Below are 19,914 nucleotides of genomic sequence, written 5' to 3'. Positions count from 1 at the left end.
GGAGGATTTAACACGTATGACTAATGGTTACAGTGAGGAGCAACATGGCCTGATATGTTGCTCATCGAAATTTAAATAAAAATTTATTGCAAAACGTGTTGCTAAGCGATAAATCTCAAGAATTATTGTTGTACCAATTTGGCTAATTCTTTATTTGTTGAAATCTGAGAAAGGTTAGAACATTTATCTAGAATATTTTAGAATTCTGAAAATATGATAATGTTTGTGTTTATAATCAAAATTTAATTGATAGAAAACAATCGTTGACACTCAGCTGAAGTTCGGAAAATTTTATGAAACATCTGATTTCATTTTAATGTTATAAAATATTAATTGTAGTGTGCTTGATCACTAATGTAATGCGGATAGAAAACACAAAGTTAATATCTAAACCAGATTACATCAGTGAAGAATTTGAAACATCTAATGCATTGTGAATATTATTTAAACACTTTTACAAAACCGACAAATTGATCGAAGCTATAAATGTTTTCACATTTGGTACTCTAAACTGAGGGGCTTCCTTGACATTGTCATATTCCATTTTAACAGTGGCTAATGGAAAAACAGAGAAATGAACACAACATGCCTCAACGATCCATCCCTTCCTACATTCAGTCCAAAAAACAACAAGACTTCACAATGCAAAACCTTATAAACCATTACTTTGAAAAGTAGTGTGAAATTAATTAGGATTTGCCCCTTATACCGGAGGTAAATAGGAAGAAGCTAGGATTTCAGCCTAGACCGTAATAGGCTTCTCAGCCTTACGTATGTATGTATATTTTCTTCATTAAGAAATAGGGTGTATATCTTCTTCATTAGGAAATAAGGCAAACTCAACTATGACACTGGAAATACATTAGACTGAAAGTTGATTACAAGAACTGGAAGTAGTCACTTTTTTACTGAAGTAGATTTCCGAGATCTACGTTCAGACCAGTATAGTTTTTTGATCGAGGCAATAAGGCAAACTCAACTGTGGTACTGTAAATGATTTGATATGGTAGGGCGTAGATATCTTTTAACCGAAGTATTCACTTTTTGACTGAAGTAGCTTTCCGAGAGCTACATTCATACCATTATACGTATAGTTTTTTGATCGAGGCAATAAGGCAAACTCTACTGTGGCACTGTAAATGATTTTATATGGTCAGAAGTAGACACCTTTTAACCGAAGTAGGCTTTTCAGACCTACATATGTACATATTCTTTCTTCATCAGCACAACTAGGCAAACTCTATTATGGCACTGAAAATATCTTAGACCGGGATAAAATGATAAGGGCTTGAAATACATGCCTTTTGGCAGAACTAGGTTTCTGAGACTAATGAATTTGTATTTTTGATCAGAGCAAGAAATCAGACTTAGCCGTGGCATCGAAAATATAAATAATTCAAACCAGAAATGCTCCTAAAAGGATGCAAACATGATATAAGAGTCAGGTTAAACTGTGATACTCTTAAACATGAATAGTGAAATAATTATGTACCTGATGTATACCTACCTACATTTGACAAATATTGTACGACTTCATCATATTAAATCACAAGTGTGATAATGATTTTATTCAAAATTATGAATAAAAGTTTCCCAGAGTAAGTAGTTATTCTTTCCAAGATATGTTATAGATATGCTGGCAACAGGCTTTATCTTGGAATCCACATAATCACTCACATAAATGCATAGATACAACTTATATCACTCAACATTCATACATAACTTATTTCTTAAAACTAATATAGTGTATAAAAAAAGAAAAACAACAACAAAGAAACTAGAAACGAGTCCGGAAAAGAACTGGTAAAATAACACATTTATGTGTGAACGATGAGACGAACTAATAATAATAATTTCTCTATGTACTTTTTTTTAAATATTGAAACCATTCGTATTGTGTACCATGTACTTTTATTGAAGGAAGTTGATTGATTGATTGAAGCCCAATATAACAGCTTGTGAAAACAACATAAATTGGTTTCTGGAGCAGTCAAAGAGAAGTCTAAAGGTAACATAACATGAAGAACAACATAAAAGCTTCTGATTTATATAACACCATTAGTCAAGTAATAAAATGGATTAAATGATTTTTGCTTTTGTGCATCTATTTAGTAGTTATTTTCCACAATGGTAATTTACTCTACTACAGAAACTGTTCTACTCACGGTCGGGTAGAGGTGGGAGACGAGGTGGGACTGGCAAGTTCACTGTTGTCGTTGGCGTCATAGAAATCTTCTTCCTCAGAACTTGAGTATGAAGTCTCAGGAACATTCAGCACGGGAGGAACGGCGGCCCGAGAAGTGAGACCTGCAACACAATTATCCACAGTACTATATTGTCTCTTGCGATATAAACATTGTAGACCAGTCAATAAATAGATCAGGTATTGTGTTATGTCAGGTATCTCTACATTTTTTGGACACCTAATGGTAGTTATGTTATATACAAGTATACAATTCTAAAGGTTCTGTAATAACTTTGTTGTGCTTGGAAAAATCAACATTTTTATTTATTTATGATTTTTCACTATCTTTGAAACTGTAATTTTTTATCTTTAGGTAATAAGATAATTTGGAGTGGGGTAAGTTTGTTACAATTTAAGCTCAATCTTGTGTCTGTAAGTATAATAGTTTTGGAAATAAAACCAGCTTAATATGTTACAATTTCTCCAAAAACTTATATTTTTCTAAAAAGTTATATGTTCCAAAGTTAAATTCCTCCAAAAAATAAAATGTTCCAGTTTACATCTTATTCCTGGCTGAGTATATGAAAACTACTTGTCTTTAAACATTTGGAAATAATTCATCAAAAGTTGGTTTAAAATTGCTTCAACTTTAGTACTGAATAGTGTGTGAGTATACCTTCTATTTTCCTAACATTAACATTAATTAACAGGTAAACATTTCATTAGACTATTCAGAGGCCATTCAGAAAACGAACAATCCACATCCTCACCAATGATGTAGATATTGTCTTAGAATTAGCTATTAGAAAGGTAGTTCTAACAATGTCTATCCATCTTCTATCTCAATAAATCCTGTGTTCTCAAAAGCAAACGATCCAAGATCCCATTGTACATAAACCATTAGGAGGGATTAAGGACAATATTTGTCATACCGCTTTGGAAGAAGAGGAAATTTTTCTCCATTTCAACATCTACCACTCGAAGCAGGCAGGGGATAGTTTTCCCCTCACGATTAGGCTTAGGCTTCACTTGAGGGGTTCTATCCAATTTTTTTAGAGCCAGAAGTAATCATAAACTCAAGCATTTCACTTTTTGGAAACTTATCTGACTGGTTGTATTTATGAAATGTGTACACTTATAGATGTTGGCTGGCTGGACGTATTGTAATAAGTTAAATTTTAATACAGGATTTCAGTAAAAATTATTAAAAAATGGATTCTTCAGGAGGTTTAGTGAAAAAAACTGAGAAACATAAAAAAAAATGTTAATGTTTTTGGAGTGCCACAAAGTTTGGCTTGAGGGCAAACTTTGAGTATGAACTACCAGTACGGGTCTGTACAACATATAAAAAATACATAAGTACCTTACTTTAAGCAATTTTTTCCTTTTACTAGTATTGATTGATGACTGGCCTATTGTGAATATTACAAACAATACAAACTTACCTTTTTTCATCACTTGTTTTCCTACAAAAGGCCGTTGCCATGGCAGTAGTTATGGACTTTATTTCTGAAGCTTTCCTAACTGTTTTTGATTTACTCATCATATAAAAGAGGACTTGTAAATAATCTACAATCTGTCAATTATGAAACTCTGCCGAAACACAGAGCTAACCCTATTTAAGCAAATTCTTGACTGAGCACCTCATTAGTTTTCTCTTCATCTCTTCTGAGATAAGGGTTCAAGCTATATTCTCAATTTCAGACATTACTTGATTAAAACATAATATGTGACAGTGATAATGCCACCAGCATGGACTTAATTACACATCCTGAGGTTAAACTCAGTATTTAAGTGTTTTCTACATCAACTTTAACTACAAATATATAGTCAATTTTATATGTTATTGAAATAATGAAGTAGTTGTTAAACTCCATGTTTTAGGGATAAATTTTTTATTATAACATTATTTTTTATAGCTATCACACAAAATACACATACAAGTTTGGGTGAATCAATTAAATTATAAAATGGTTTTGTTTGTTATATACAACCTAACAAAGTCCCCAAATAAATTGTGTGGAAAATTTTAGTTCAGAGTAACAAGTAAATACTATGATAATATTTTAATAGTTGAGTTTAAATAATTGTTAGAGAGAAGCATCCACTATATATTTTTAATTAGATGAAATAGCCATGCAATATTTACAGCTCCATAACTTAAAAAGTATTTGACTTAAGAATTTCTCATATACAGTCCAACCTCGTTTATTCAGATCATTTGGGACCGGAAGTGATCTGGATAAGCAAAGTTTTAGATAAAGCGAGGAGGATACAGTAAAACACTATAGATTAAAGAATATTGTAAGAAATTCAATTGTTACAAAATATAACAGTAAAATGGCGATTAATTATTCTATTTCACAGAGATTAATTACGGAGTAACAAATTAACAAATAAAAGAAATGCTGTTTAACTGTTTCGTAAAAAGGTCAGTCACTTTCTCTCATCGGAGAAAGTATGATCTCACAGATATTTCAAGGCTATCATTTACACAAATATCTAATAAACCATCAGCTACACTATAGACCACATAAACGGGGTTTGTACTGTACATACTCATGAAACATACAAGAGACAAATAACGTTTATACCAGAGAAGAAACTTTTCTTGCAATTTAATCTACAAAAAACATGTCTTTTAGTATGTTGAGATCACAAATTCCAAACAATCTTTACTTCTATACTGAGTGATCTTGGTTATTCTCAATCTGATTCCATGTCACAAGGAGTCTGCTGCAGTTAATGTGTTAATATGATACATAATAATCAAGAAAGAATAGGTCGATATATCCCTCCCCCTCTAAGAAATATGAGATAATTGTTTGAGTCTTCTTCAACCACAAATTACTGGATATGCCACTGCTAAGGCTCCTTAAGCTGGATTTGATTTAGGATGTCAGACATATAAAAGGCGGATAGTTGTTTTTCAACACATATATCTTGTAGGACTGAAGAACCTGGCACAACAAAACCACCTAAAGCCTCCTTATAGGCAACACATAGTGTTCTCTTTGAGGTTCGGCCAGCTAAACGCAAACCTACTGAAACTAAATGTGTTTTTCTTTTTAATTACAAATAAAAGAACCACTTCATTCAAACAAGAATGTAAAAAAATAATATTAATAATTTGTACCACATCAACACAAATGGGAGAAATTTTGAACATTTACTGTAATAATATATTTTTTTACATTCTTATTCACATTTTATGGTTCTTTATGTGTTATTACGTAGGATATAAGGTTTTGTTTCAACGGCTTTGCATATTTTTATATAACCTCAAAGGGAACACTACATGTTGCCTATAGGGAGGTGTTTTACAAATTCTCAATTTTCTCTGAAAACAAAAGATTTGTGACCCCATGTGTGTTGGATAAAAAATGTTTGTATTCATATCCCTCTATCTACCCTAAAAAATTGTGCACTTTTCATCGGAATCACCTTGTAGAAAAAATACTTGTAGCCAGTAGGTTCTCTAGAAAAGTGTTAAGCATTTCTCCACTCCAATAATTGATCTTGGACATACAATAAAATATTTATGTAAAACCGAACCATGTGAAAGAAAGGGCCCTAAGCTCTTTAAATATGCAGGTGACTGAATAGTAAGGATGTAAAATTGTGAAATAATAAGTAAAATCTTTCAGAAGAGTAAGACCATAATATTAAAACTTAGTTGCTAATACCATGAATTTAGCAACTATCAAAAACTATAGTTTGGCTAGTTAATTTTGTAAATTGTTTTACATTATTCAGTGAACTAATGTATAGGTTATAAAACAAACGTTTACTTCGTAATATAAAATAAAGTTCTTCGTAAATCAATGGTGACACTTCTGAGGAATACAATACCGTAATGACTTAGAGGTACACTGAATGATGTAGTATAAAGAAGAATAGGAATAATAGGGGCACTTTTACTAATTAGAATAGGTTTAAGTGATTTGGGAACACTGAGATGCACTTAGGATACAGAGAAGGACAACTGTATTAAGATGGGAGAGAAAGGAGATCTATATACAAATTTAAAAGTGTGGCAAGATGACTAACTACATATTTGGTAACTTTCATTATTATTAAACACTTTTAACCGAATTAACAAGTAGCCAAAAACAACACACAAACTCAAAAAACTACTCTCAACTCAAACAAATACAATAATGCTTGATTTTAAATACAGAACTAAGCAAAACAGTTGATCATAATAAAATTTAATGTAACAATACCCCCCGTGGTCTACACCAATTCCATTTCTCTCTTAGTCTTACTTCATGTCACAAATGTTTGCCATGTGATATGGACTTCCATTAACTTCAATACTAGTTATCCTGTAACCATTCCTTGTTGCCATCATGAAATACATCATGGAACAATCGGTTTAACATACACCTGTTCACCAACTGAAAATTTTGTTTCTTCGTAAACCAATAAGATTGTTAATTCAGCTTTGTACCTCCAACTGTTTTTAAAAAGTTGAAAATTGGGTGAAATATCACTTATAAGTCCTTTCTTTCGATTGAAATTATACCAACACACCATTTCTTGAATACTTCCTTTGCTTCTGACTGCCATTCCCTAAATTGTTCTTTGATTTAACTCAACAATACTATTTCTACTCTGCCTGTTTACCTAAACAAATGCTTCACATTCCACTTTTCACATAGTTGCTGAGTTTATTTACATCAAACCGTTTTACTGTTGTCCTCATTCAGCAAAATTTTCCAGTGAGACTACTGAAATTTGCTTTTTTGTTTCACTATAATCCACTTGCAAAATATGTAAAACGTACTGAGACCACAGTCTAACATTGTTAATTACTATGATACACAATAATGAGTTACATCAATTGCAAGTCTATGCTAAGTCTTCACAGTATAAATAATCTGGTTCCTACTTAATTGACGAAGAATCTATAGACAGACATTCCTCACATGATTTACTATCTTTTCTTCAAGCAAAAATTAATACCTGGATTTCAACATTCAGTTCAAGTGATGTGCAATGTGCACTTCTCCAATTAATTTTGGATTATTCACATCCTTACTCTCTGCCTTGTTGGAAGTTTAACTTAACAAAATGTATTTGAAAATTCAGGTCACATTTATCGATAAGATCTTTAAACAAATATAACCTTCTTCGAATCAGTGTTTCACTTAGTCCACGGGTCATAGTACGATGATCTTGAGTCAATTTAGATGACACCAAGCATAGATTGTAGCTGACTCTAAGATCACACACACTTTTTCCAACACCCATTTCAGAGCAATATTCATTCCTTTCAAAAACGTCTCAAATTCAACTAAGTTAACATGTGTAATATCGTTCTTTTTCTGCAACCAAGAATTCTCAACTATTTCACTACTAACCTCACAATACAAATTATTGCAAAGTTGCTAGCGTTGCACCACACTCTCCCTTCTTCACCTAGAACTACAGCCCCTGTTCCAAATACAGGATCCTTTTCACTGATGCCGTTCATCATATCCCTTAACATATTTATTATTTATTTATCACATAAGTTTAAACTAATGGAATGTTGTAATGCAAATGTAAATTATATAAAATGTTATTAAAATTCATGTAAAAACAAAACTAATACAAAAAAAAGGTTTTTATAAACAATGATAGTTAAAATAATACAATGCAATGTTGCAGCATTATTGTAGTAGCAACATAACTAAGCTTGCTTCAAGTTCATCTTCCCATCTTAGTTCTGACAAACATCTCTTAACAAAACTGTATTCAGAAAACTGGTATCTGTAGATATGCTTTATGTAAATCAATAGTATTAAGGTGCTCCCCCATTTGTCACCATAATCACAATTTATCTTTAAAAATCTTATTATCTGCTATGTGACCTGAAACATGAATGATTAAGTTCTTTGTAATCCAAAACCAGTTGCAGCTTGTCTTTATTAGGCTGAATTACCACCATAAAAGGGATAACTCCATCAAATCCTTTATCATAAACTTGAAACCACCCATTTTCACCATGCTTTCACCCTCATCTTCAAAGGCTTGCTGAGTATCACAGGGGACCTCGTACATTAGTATCTGATTTTTTATCCCAGGTGTTCTGCCAATTCCATTTGACTGTCCAATTTCCTACTATATATTTCACATGCACCAATTCCAACTTTTTAAGCTATTCAGTGAAATCTCTATTCCCATCATACTGTGTGAATGAATCTGAAAAATCTCGATGCTTACATCTTAATTTGCCAAAATATCTTGTGGCAAAATGACTAGAAAATAATAGTAAACTTTTATTTATTAAACATTTTTCAACCAGATTAACAGGTAACGACATACAACAAATATAACCTAAAGACTACTCTCAACTCTGAAGAATTCTTGATTTTAATAACAAAACCGCTTATCATAATAAAATAAAACAACAAAAAGAATGAAGAACCTGTTGGGAAGAACACTGAAAAGAAAATATGAAAATAGGAATAGAATATGATGGTCATTACAGTTGCACCTAAGAGACTTGGAAGATGCTGCTTCTTATAAGTATATGGTGTAAATAGTTTCATAGGTAAAGAAATACTGGAAAAGAAACACAAAAAGAAAAGAAAAATCAAACAAAAACACCAACAAATGGTCACTAATAATTAAAATAGAATTGAAAAATGTAAACGGATCAAACCAAAACCAAGTGCCAAAAAAGTGAAAAATGCAAGTAGACTCACCAGCACCAAACACTTGCATGATGGGAGGACACTGGAGAGGCATCGAGGAGATAATTCTGGGCTCGATACACTCGGCTCCAAGCTCAATGCCTGGTTGGATGTCCGAGGGGAGATTTAGACTGATAGAACCTACAGTGGAATGACCAATCGTTCAAGTACCAACGGTTTTATCTATGAAAAAACATCAGACCCTAATACTAAAATTTTAGCATGCACTCACAACAAACTGGACCCTGCTAAGAAGACAATTTTGTAGCTCATAGAACTGCATGTTAAAATATTCAGGAAAATAAAATCTTTTTTAAACATATACACTCAATTTTTTTCATATGATATGATCTGCATTCCACATGACTGAATAAAAAAGTTTAAAAGTTCTAAAACCTTAATAAAAATTAAATTGTATAGTCACCTGGAGAGATTGCTTTAGGTGACAAGTCAGGCACAGTAACAGGCTGGTAGCTTCCGTTCACAGGAAATGCTGTGTTCTGCAACAGTACAACAAAGATATCACTTTTACTACACACCACATTTCTAAGAAAAACTAAAATCTAGTTTATGATATACAATACAATGCAACTCAAGACTTAAGTAAACCATTATGTGGAACAAGTATTTATTTCTGAATCCATTAAAACAATAGAAGACTTTGCTGCCTGGAATTATTATTCAATAACGTTGCAGAAAAGGGAAGATCCAGATGAAATTTCTATAAAAGTACACATCACAATTATGGCATTCTGATCTTTGCTATTTTGAAAGTCTTGCTCCTAGATGAATGATATTATTAGTACAGCAAGTAAGGAATGATCTCTTTTTTGTCATGTCATGAGATGTTTCCAGAGTCCACCATAACTTATTAAAGTTGTAAAATTGGAAGAAATACTTGAATATTGAGAATAACTAAGGTTCCCTTATATAATTCATGAGCAACAATATTACATCCTTTTTCTTACCCAATCTTTATATAGTTTCCTGTTTACTAATGTGAAACTTATAGGATTCTATTTTGATTAGAATGAGTGCAGGTGTACAAGGATATCATCTTCCCCTGCTATCAATGTTACATTGAGTTGGCATCTCCTATTCGGTTTTACTATCCTCAATTTAAAGTTGTTGTAAATCTTGCAAACACCATCATTCCCAGTCCTTCAAAATTTAAAGCAAACTAGAGTGTCATTTTAATGCCTCATTTCACTGAAGGTAGTACAATATTTAGTTTGAATAGTACTTATTGAGATATTTCTCTTATTAAAGTGAAGGTCCATTAAGAGGCAAACCCTATCACCCTATTCCAGTAGTTCTGGTGGTGTCTCAGAGACATGATTTGTACTTTTTTAGTGATCCAGAAACTTGCATGAGGTTCTTACAACTAACATCCCTCCTTTTTCTGCACTTTGACTTTTTCTCTAGGCAACTGACTGTAGTTCAAGTATCTGTTACAGTCTTTTCCAGATGGAGGAAGCAAATCTGTCTTTTCTTCACTAAATGTTAAATCGTCGCCCAGTATATCACTAATGTCATTAATTTGTAATCCACTTGTACTTGGAGCAACTAGAAAAATAAATAGTACTCAATGAATAATTCCACGTTGTTTCAACACTATAACCATGCAACTAAATCCAAAGTAATAAAAGTTAACGTATTTTCACGTAAAAATGAGGCCTAAAGCTGATTACATTATTTAATTGCACTTTACAGTCATATTTACAATAGATAAAAACTAAAACAAACTTGTATTATGATGAAAACAAAAATAAAAGTACAAATAACCTAATTCACAGTGGCTGGACTAGTTTGTTTACTTTGGCAGACTATTTGCTCAGCTGGAACTTTTGTTGCTCGTCAACAAACCAGTAAATGTACTACGAAAAATAGGCTGCAATATTGTTTCAAATAGTTCAACCTATTTCTGAGAGGTAGCAGCACAATACAAAGTCAGTAAAACCCACCGAACTATTCTCATACATCAGTGAAATGACACGTAGTACGCCAGGTGTACAGCGCCTGTGATTCGTCCCACTAGCGAAACTACAGCACACCAGGCAGCGTCCGTGCTTCATCCAAAAGAGTTAATAAGGATTAAAGCTATTACAACTATTAGATGCTCACTCATGATAAGATTCTTGATAGGTCATATCATACTTGTTATTAACAGATGGAACAACTATGGAAGAATAGTATGCTGGCAACACCTACGTCACATTTACCTACCAACATCACTTCACTATCTGTTCATAGTGGAATTGTTCTCTAGAGCAGTCTAGTTAAACAAGCAATTAGCATCGGCCAACAGAAAGTTATACTGTATAACTATTGCTAGGATTGTACCACAAACAGCAGTGACTATATCAGGAACATATATGTGATCAATCATAGAAAAACAATCTCCAACAGATATATATCTATGTCGTATTTTTCACAGTATGGTGTTACATACTCAGATTATACCACAAGCAAGTCAACACAAAGTTCATGGCTGGTAGTGTCCAGTGGAAGGGACCATCTTCCATTTCAGGATGTTAATAATGGGAGCTTGGGTACAAGTAAGATTTCTGAGTTAACCAAAGTGATAAACAATTTCTACCACTTGGCAATTACTACTTTACAGAAATGTAGTAATTACTTCCATACATTTACTCCACCAAAAAGCATGGCCGACTGATACAGTTGACAGATTCACAAAAAAAAAAATTCAATGGACCCAATTTTGAAAAAAAAATTTTAGCATAAGTTTTTTGGGCATACACTAGATCACCACCTCATCTCGTCAATTTAGACCCTGTGAAATTGGGCCGAACATAGAATTAAATGTTTAATAAAACTTTAATAGACCTGACAACAGACAAGAATTTTTTGCATTTGTATACAAGCCCATTGACAAACATATGTTTTACATAAATTCATAATTTTATCAAGATTTTTTTACCATAACAAAACAAAAGGGAAAAGAGGGAGACTAATGGTTCAATTAAAAAGTAATGATTTTAAAAACTGACATAATTGAATTTGTTGGTTACAAAAAATATACAGTAAAAAGTAATATATTCATTAATTCATACTTATAGAACCCTAACAGTTAACCATTACCGAATGTGGAAATAATCAAAACAGAATTTTATGGCTGCTATAATGTATCAATCTTAAATTTTTTTTTATTCTGATTCTCTGATTTCAAATATTAATACTAATAAAGGTGTGTCACTAAAAAGTATTATACTTCCAATTTACATACTCTCCATTGCCTGACATGCTCAGGAATTACAGCAAAAATACTAAATTTTAGAATGTCAATTTTTCGTAACAAAAATTAATGTGAATAAAAGCGGAAATTTTGAAAAAAAAAATAACTGAACAAAGAAGTGTTTTTATTAGTTTTTTACATAGCAGTGTGACAAACAATGTATACAGATCAACTGTAGCGTACGAAAACAATGAAACTGCAGACATCAGAACAATCCACTGAGACTGTACTTAGTGATGTTTGTATTGTTCTAAATATCGATACTACCGACCATGATACAATATAATATCTAGTGTATCAATATGGCCATGGCCATATCATCCGTATGATACAATGAACCATGACTCAGGTGCTGCTGAGTTTCCTGAACTTAAATTCCTTTTCTAATAAAAAATGCTGATTCAAATTTGTTTTCACATGCTTTTAATATTACTTAAGGTATTGAAAATCAAGCACATTCCTAGTTTATAACTTATAAACATTAGAAAAATAATTTTTATTATAGGACCAATAAGTTAATTTCGTCTGTCGCTGAAATGAAGCATTATACCTTTTTTATACAAGTAAATGCCACTTATTCCTGGTCGAGATTTACATAGGGGGAATGCATTTATGCACAGAGTGTAAGACTCACCCTGTTCAATACTGGAATAACCACTAAACTACCTAAAAGCCGTGGGGATCCAGGCCAGAAAACTTTTTCAGGATTACTTCATGCTTGACTGCATATCTTATGCCCTAACAGAGCCGTTCTACTTTTACGGGAGCCTACGGGTCAGTTAGGCAACCATGCGAAGGACAACATAGGCGACCGCGCAAATGGCCTTTCATGTGTCCTCACTTTGCAGCATTATACCACAGTTTCTGCAAACATTGCTGATAGTAAAGAAAAGCATTCTTCTGTGCTCTGTGAAACGCCCACATTCAAAGACCGAATGATGAGTGTCATTATCGTTTTCCAGACAGTGTACATACTGAGGTGAACTGACCTACCCCATCCGGTGAAGGTACTTCCTAAATTAGCTGTACCCTGTCAGGAACTGATACAAGTAAAATTTCAATCTCATTATCACAGCAAGTCATCCAGACGTTCAGGTCTCTGATGAGATGAAAGGTTCAATGGCCATCGGTACCCTTATCTCACCTTTGGTGCCAAATTTGGACGGTTTCTCTCCTAGCTGTTCCTGAACCTTCTTTTTACCCCTGCTTGGAGACAAGGTGAAAAGAGATTAGAACTAATATTGTTAAAGGTGAATGGTCAAGAGTCAATTATCTTTATTCATTTTTTGTACATGCACTGAAATAAATAGTGTCATTCATAAAGTGTTTCGATAGAGTAAAGAGCTTTGTTTATTTCAGAAATATTTTAGTATTTTTTTAAACAGGTGATCATTTTTGGATTTTACATCATTACACTTTTGGTTGTACATGTATCAAAAACTTGTTTCCCATATAAGTACACTTTTTTCAAAAACAACTTCAGTTTATGAACCTGGCGTACCTCATTGATTGCTCTAGTATTGTAAGGATGAGCAGGAATCCCATAATATATCTTTGATTTTATATTTTTTACAGCAAGAATACACTCAAACATATACTGGTTATAAGCAGGACAATTTTGAAAGTGATCTTTAGCTGAGTCATCATTTTGAAATTTAGCATTATTTTGATAAATGTTTTCTGCCATTTCAAATTATTATTTATAATGCTTTTTGTGGTAGAGCTATACAGAATAAGTGGCACACAACTAAATTTTGATCTCATTTTTATTGATTCCAACAAATTAAACAAATGAAAATTCTATTGTTGACCCAAAGTGAAATCTATACTCATTTTGGCAATGTAAAAAACTTAGAATGTACAGAAATTTATCACCAGTTTTAAAATATTTACTTAGAAATTTCCACTTCAGTGGTACTGAACAGAAACAGTATAATATTATATTAGAAACAGTATAAGGAGAAAAGGTTGAATTAGATCAAAAAATAATGTGAATAATAATGTTGGTTTTCTCATATTTTCATTGTGATGATTTGAAAATTAAAATAGAAGAGAAATAGAAACGGAAAAGTACCTACAGATATTTCCCTTAACTCATAGTCCAAACATGTACCCATGTTCTCAGTAATACATTCTTGAATTTAATACTTTTAATGGAATTCTATATTATGTCTACCTTACATATATTTCATGATGGTATCCAGTACAGGGCAACGTAAGACATAAGGCACCTACCACAGTAGTCAAATATATTAAGGTGTTTTGTATTCAAGAGACAAGTTACATGATACAAAAGCCACATCACTCAGTATTTTTTGAGGATTTTTCTAGACTCAAAATGTTGGTATAGTACTCATGTGAATAAAGAGATATTACTTTGTTCCTCACTGTTAACTAAACTTCTAAATATAACTAAATTTTAATGTGTTATTGGCTTGCATACTGGAGTCACATTTATAGTCATAAAGTAACTATTTGTTGGTATTTTATAATTAATTGTAACAGTTTTTAGGCTTTAAAAAACAGCAAAAAAAATTTTTTTTTCATCGAAAAGTGTTTTGTTTAGATGTATTTTTTAATCAAATTACCTGACAGTAATAAAGTCAGATAAGACATTTTTATAATTCAATAACACTCTATAAATTACATAGTCAAGAACAAAAACATACCTTCGCTATTTGTAACAGCACTATGGTGTGTTTCACTTGTTCCAACATGTTCTGTAACAAAACATAACATTACATGTATATCAATATTCTCACAATTATTTAAAGGCACACATACTCTAGACAGAAGAAAAACTGCATAAATTAATCATAATATTACAACTACACAGCACATGTACATCTCACAGAGACTTGGGTGGTAGATGACAATATTCAGGAGCGAATGACAGGAATTTGCAAGACAATGTCTGCAGTAGTAGCTCTGAGAAGTAGCCCTGGGTTGACTGAAGAGATATAGTTAGTAAAATGAGTCAGAAAAGGAAGGAGTGAGGAGGAGAAAAGAAAGGCTGAGGGTGCTAGGAGAAGGAAGATGGGAAAATATAGGAATCAGCGAAACAGGAAATTTATTGATGATGATGATGAATGTAAAACAATCTAAGTTCTTTAATATCAGTACATGGATAAATTCAAGATAAACAACACTCTTTTTTAAGTTTATATAATGAATAAAGAAGACAACTTGAAGGGGAATTGGTGGGGAATTAAGCAAAGGATGTACACAGAATACGTAGTCTGTCTCACCAACAATCACTTCCCAGACATGAGTTACAATGGAGATTGTTTGGCGCATATTGTAAAATTTTAACAATCAAAGGTTTCTCACTCCATAGATTAACAGCAATTTTCATTATAAATCGCTATTCTATGCAAAAAAAGTAATTTCTTTCTTTTTAAAAATGTTTAGCATAGTTTCTCAGTTCAAAAGTCTGAGTGCTTCACTCATGACCTTAAGAATAGAATTTGCGTCATTAATGAATGAAAAACAACATACTATTAACAACAATTGTAATACATTGGTGAAAAATATTTCTTCTAAAGGTTTAAAATTCTTTTAATTGTCTCCATCTGTAAAACTCTGTTAAGGAGTAAAATGGATGGTCAAGAAGGCAGTTCTTCCGCATTTGACGAAACCTTTGTGTGCTTGTCATCTTCAGATCCAGAGGAACCTGCATAGCTGGGTTTCTTCTCAGTCATTGTGCGGTAGTATATTGGAAGGCAGTAGTTAGCTGCATGTCTTGTGCTGTAGTCATAAATCTGAACTATAGTTCTTATGGTACTTGATAACGTCAGATGTAGACATGTAACAACTTCCAGATGACATACAGATTTATCACAGTTAGGATTTTAAGGTCTTTGTATTTGCTTCTGTAGGTCTCTCTTGGTTTGCAAGATATCTCCAAGTATTCTTACAGCACATTTTTGAAGCAGAAGCACTCGTTCCAAATTACCTTTTGTACTTGCTCCTCTTATTGCAATGCCATTGCGTAAATGGTCTCGAACAGACATAATAGGCGATCTTGGCTGTATCTGAGTAGTTCACTGTTCAATAAGAACATTCTTAGACAACACAAACAACAAAAAGAACTACACTGAAGATTTTAAATGATGAAAGATGTAAAAGACAGCAAAAAGGATGAACCACTTAAACTCATAATTAATGAGAAACTGTTCCTTTGAAATAGTTGAAAAATTCAACCGTGATTTCACAAAATTAGATAATATCACTCTCAGTAATGCTGACAAGGCCACACATAATCAGCCACCAATCAGGAAAGACTATGGCAATATATCTAACTTCACCCCTCATCCCATACCATCGAAAGAAGTCATCTACACAATCAAATCTCTCAAATCCAAATTATCAGCAGGTGTCGATGAACTGTTGCTTACATTACTGAAACATTGCAAGGAAGATATAGCTATTTCCTTATATTACATAATCAACCTGTAATTGTTATAAGGTGTCTTTTGAATGAACTTAAACTTACAAATTATTTTACTTTCCATTAGAAAGGCTATGTAACATCAGTAGAAAACTATAGACAAATTTCTTCCAAAAGTTCTTCCAACAATATCCAAAGTAGTTCAAAAACTCCTGCAGAGCAAACTGATAATACAACTAACAACTCAACAGCATAATTTCTTGTGAGGAAGATCCAACACTACAGCTAATAGTTTAATTGACAAAGTTTATTATCGGCCAACTAGAGAAGGTGCAATTGCAACTGTCATATTTATAGTCCTCAGTGAGATCTTTGATTGCCTAAACTACTCTCTACTTCTCCAAAAAGTGAAGAATACGGTTGTTAAGGGAGCATGGCTTGCTAGTTACCTGAAAGACTTGCAGCAACCAGTTGAAGTAATTTATGTAACCAACAACAACCAAAGGCAAGATCAAGGTTATTCCCAATCACTATAGGTGTACAATCAGGTCTGTAAACTTGAATCAATACTTTTTATGTTGTTGACAATGGCCTCCAAAGCTATAATTTTGAGTGGGCCCAAGTGATACTTTATGCTTCACCTAGAAAGACATTCTTAACCTATTTTTTTAATGAAAGCAAAACTAAGCCCTTTTTATACATTACCTGATGCTGTTTGAAAATAAACCTATTATCATGCAGCGGAAAAGACTAAGAGAGTGTTCAATCAACTCCCAGAAGACTAAAAAATGCAAAAGAAAGAGAAGCATTTCAAAACAGCACCAAAAGTCTTTTTACACGAAGAACTTTTAAATGCCTGATCTAGACAGTACACTATGCTGACACAATTCTATACTCTATGTATACGAATAAAGAATTCTGTATTCTGACATTGACATGTTTATAAAATGATAAATGTTGTACTTGTTAAATTTTAACGAGTACAAGGGTAATAACATACTGCCTAATCCAAGTGTAATCTCTGTCCTGGGTCCCATGAAGCTTGTTAAAGCCACAAGGTATTAAGATAGTGTGGAAACAAGACTACATCCATCCCCCCCTTTACATAACCATCACCGATACTTCTGTGACATTAACGGTTTCTTTCAATAGGACACAAACTTTACTCGTATCACGCTATTACGAAAAACTATATAAATATTGCTCTCAATAATTAATTGAACTATACTTTCACTCATATTTAATATTTTTGTAATATAAGTTAATGTAATAAATTGTATCAAATTCTTAGTGTCTAAAAGAATTGAAGGGTTTATCGTTTATACATTTAATACAGTTAAATAGTATAAAATTCTTTACTTACTGCAAATATTAAGTAAAACGTAATAAAAATATAACTAACTATTGTATATGAGAACTGTTAAACAAGAAATACTAGATCAAAATCAAAATTAAAATAAAGGTCTCTAAGATGATGCAATTAATTTTGGGTTTGGAAAATATTTTTTAATTTTAATTTTGTAACTCTTTAAGATAACTTTTCTGAATACTGCAAAACCTTTAAAGCTCACTCCATGTTAAATTACAAGCCTTTAAAGTAGAATATTTAGGCATATAGGAGACTAGATATATAATTACATGAGCACAAATACAAATAGCTGAAGACAAAATTGTAAAATTTTACCACATGTATAGGCATGTTACAGCTCTGAAGAGATAGATTTTTTATATATTTATGACTTATAAATAAAAATCATACCACTCCCTGAATTTATAACTCATGAAGGTCTGTTAAATTTCACATGTTTATCTTAAAGCGGTTTTACAAGTAAAACTCAACTACAAAATATCTAAATTTCATACTTTTAATGCCTGTGAAGTGATAAAAAAATAAATTTGTCTACTTCTTCTGTATTTAGGAAAGTTACTTTAAAGAACTATGGATTTGACATAAAAATATATTTTTACTAAGCCTAAAATCGATTACCCCACCTTAACTCTCTGATACTGCTGATTACATTCAGACTTGAATGCACTGAGATAAACGTGATACATTAACAAAGATAGCGTAGCAATGATAACTATTTCATTTTTTTACAAAGAAACATGCATTACTGTTTTCAAGATATTAACTGATGTGTGAGAGAGCATGTTACCCCCACTACTATCAGCGCTATAAACGAATGGCAGTTTCATCGAAATAATATTTTTAATCACCTCAAAAATTAAAGTTATAACAATGCAATTTTTCTCAATTCTTTGGTAAAAATTATAAACCCACACAATTGTTTAATAGCAGTAGCAATCAAATAAATAATAAATAAAATATTAAATAGCAATGGCATCCAAGATTTATAAAAAACATTGTACAAAGTACTCTGGTACATTTTGGAAATTTGATTTTTTTTCTAAAATTCGTCATATTTACGACACGATTGTCAAATTGACAAATTTCCAGAAAAATGGAAAATAAACTATTGTCCACCGAAATGGATTTCCTGAGAAGAGCTGCGTGGAAATCGAAATTAGACAGAGTGCGAAATGAGATAAGAAGAACGATGAAACGAGAAGAAACTATTGTTGAAGCAATTAGACAGAAACAGTTAGTATGGTTCGGCCACGTAAACCGAATGGATGAGGAATGTCTGCCAAAAATTCTTATGGAATGGCTACCAACAGAACGACGAAAGAGGGGAAGCAGGGGATATCGAAGGCAATGTCGGAACGGAACTTAGGATCTGGTGATTGGAATGATAGGAAAGAGTGGAAGTTGGGAATCGGAAGGCGACCACATAAACCTGTGAAACCGATTATATTTATATTTTTTTTTTCTCTAAGATATCACACTGATGATGAAAGTAAGGTACTGATTAATGTTCCATCACTTGTGAATCTAAAATACGCTACTAGGTGGAGGTCGACCAGTTTCCTAAATCTTGATGATCTGTTTGCCTCTGGCCTTTTCCAGGTGGATCCACACATAATGAGGAGGAAACGAAGAAAATAGTTCCGTTGTTGTGCAATACTGGAGATATTGACAGTTGTGTGGTTGCGTACACACAGACTGACTGTGACAAGGACACCTTATCTACTGGTGAGACACTGTCCTATACTTTCTTGAGAAATAACCTATTTCCACATGTAACTGTTATTATTATCACAGCTTTTCAAAAGACTATACAAATATAATGTTAGAATGCACTTTATATCATTAGCTACTTGAAATACCTTGTAACTAAGGGAAAGTTAGTTGAACTGTTTGGCATATGCATTCTAATGAATTGAACAGAAATTTATTATCAAAACCTTTTTTTTATGCCACTGTTTTCTCTATGTGTACTAATTATGCATTTGCAGTGTGCATTACATGGGGGGATCATCAAACAGTGCATCTTATAAT

General features: G+C 32.5%; 1 protein-coding gene across 4 annotated transcripts in view; it reads right to left on the bottom strand.

Moving 5' to 3' along the window:
- The window catches only part of LOC124355025 (oxysterol-binding protein-related protein 9), a 316,403-nt gene that overhangs the window by 178,820 nt on the left and 117,669 nt on the right, over window positions 1-19,914 (bottom strand). For 3 of the 4 annotated variants that reach the window (XM_046805915.1, XM_046805916.1, XM_046805918.1), the window contains 4 exons: window positions 14,794-14,844; window positions 9,293-9,368; window positions 8,881-9,009; window positions 2,166-2,307 (listed from right to left, as the gene is read on the bottom strand). In XM_046805915.1, coding sequence (XP_046661871.1) covers window positions 2,166-2,307; window positions 8,881-9,009; window positions 9,293-9,368; window positions 14,794-14,844 — 398 coding nt within the window. The remainder of the gene's footprint in view (window positions 1-2,165; window positions 2,308-8,880; window positions 9,010-9,292; window positions 9,369-14,793; window positions 14,845-19,914) is intronic. The other variant, XM_046805917.1, reaches the window with a different exon arrangement.

This window comes from Homalodisca vitripennis, chromosome 2, assembly GCF_021130785.1.
Source record: "Homalodisca vitripennis isolate AUS2020 chromosome 2, UT_GWSS_2.1, whole genome shotgun sequence".
NCBI classification, from domain to species: domain Eukaryota; kingdom Metazoa; phylum Arthropoda; class Insecta; order Hemiptera; family Cicadellidae; genus Homalodisca; species Homalodisca vitripennis.
Note: the sequence above shows the minus strand (reverse complement) of the source record. Positions and strands in the feature narration are given on the sequence as shown.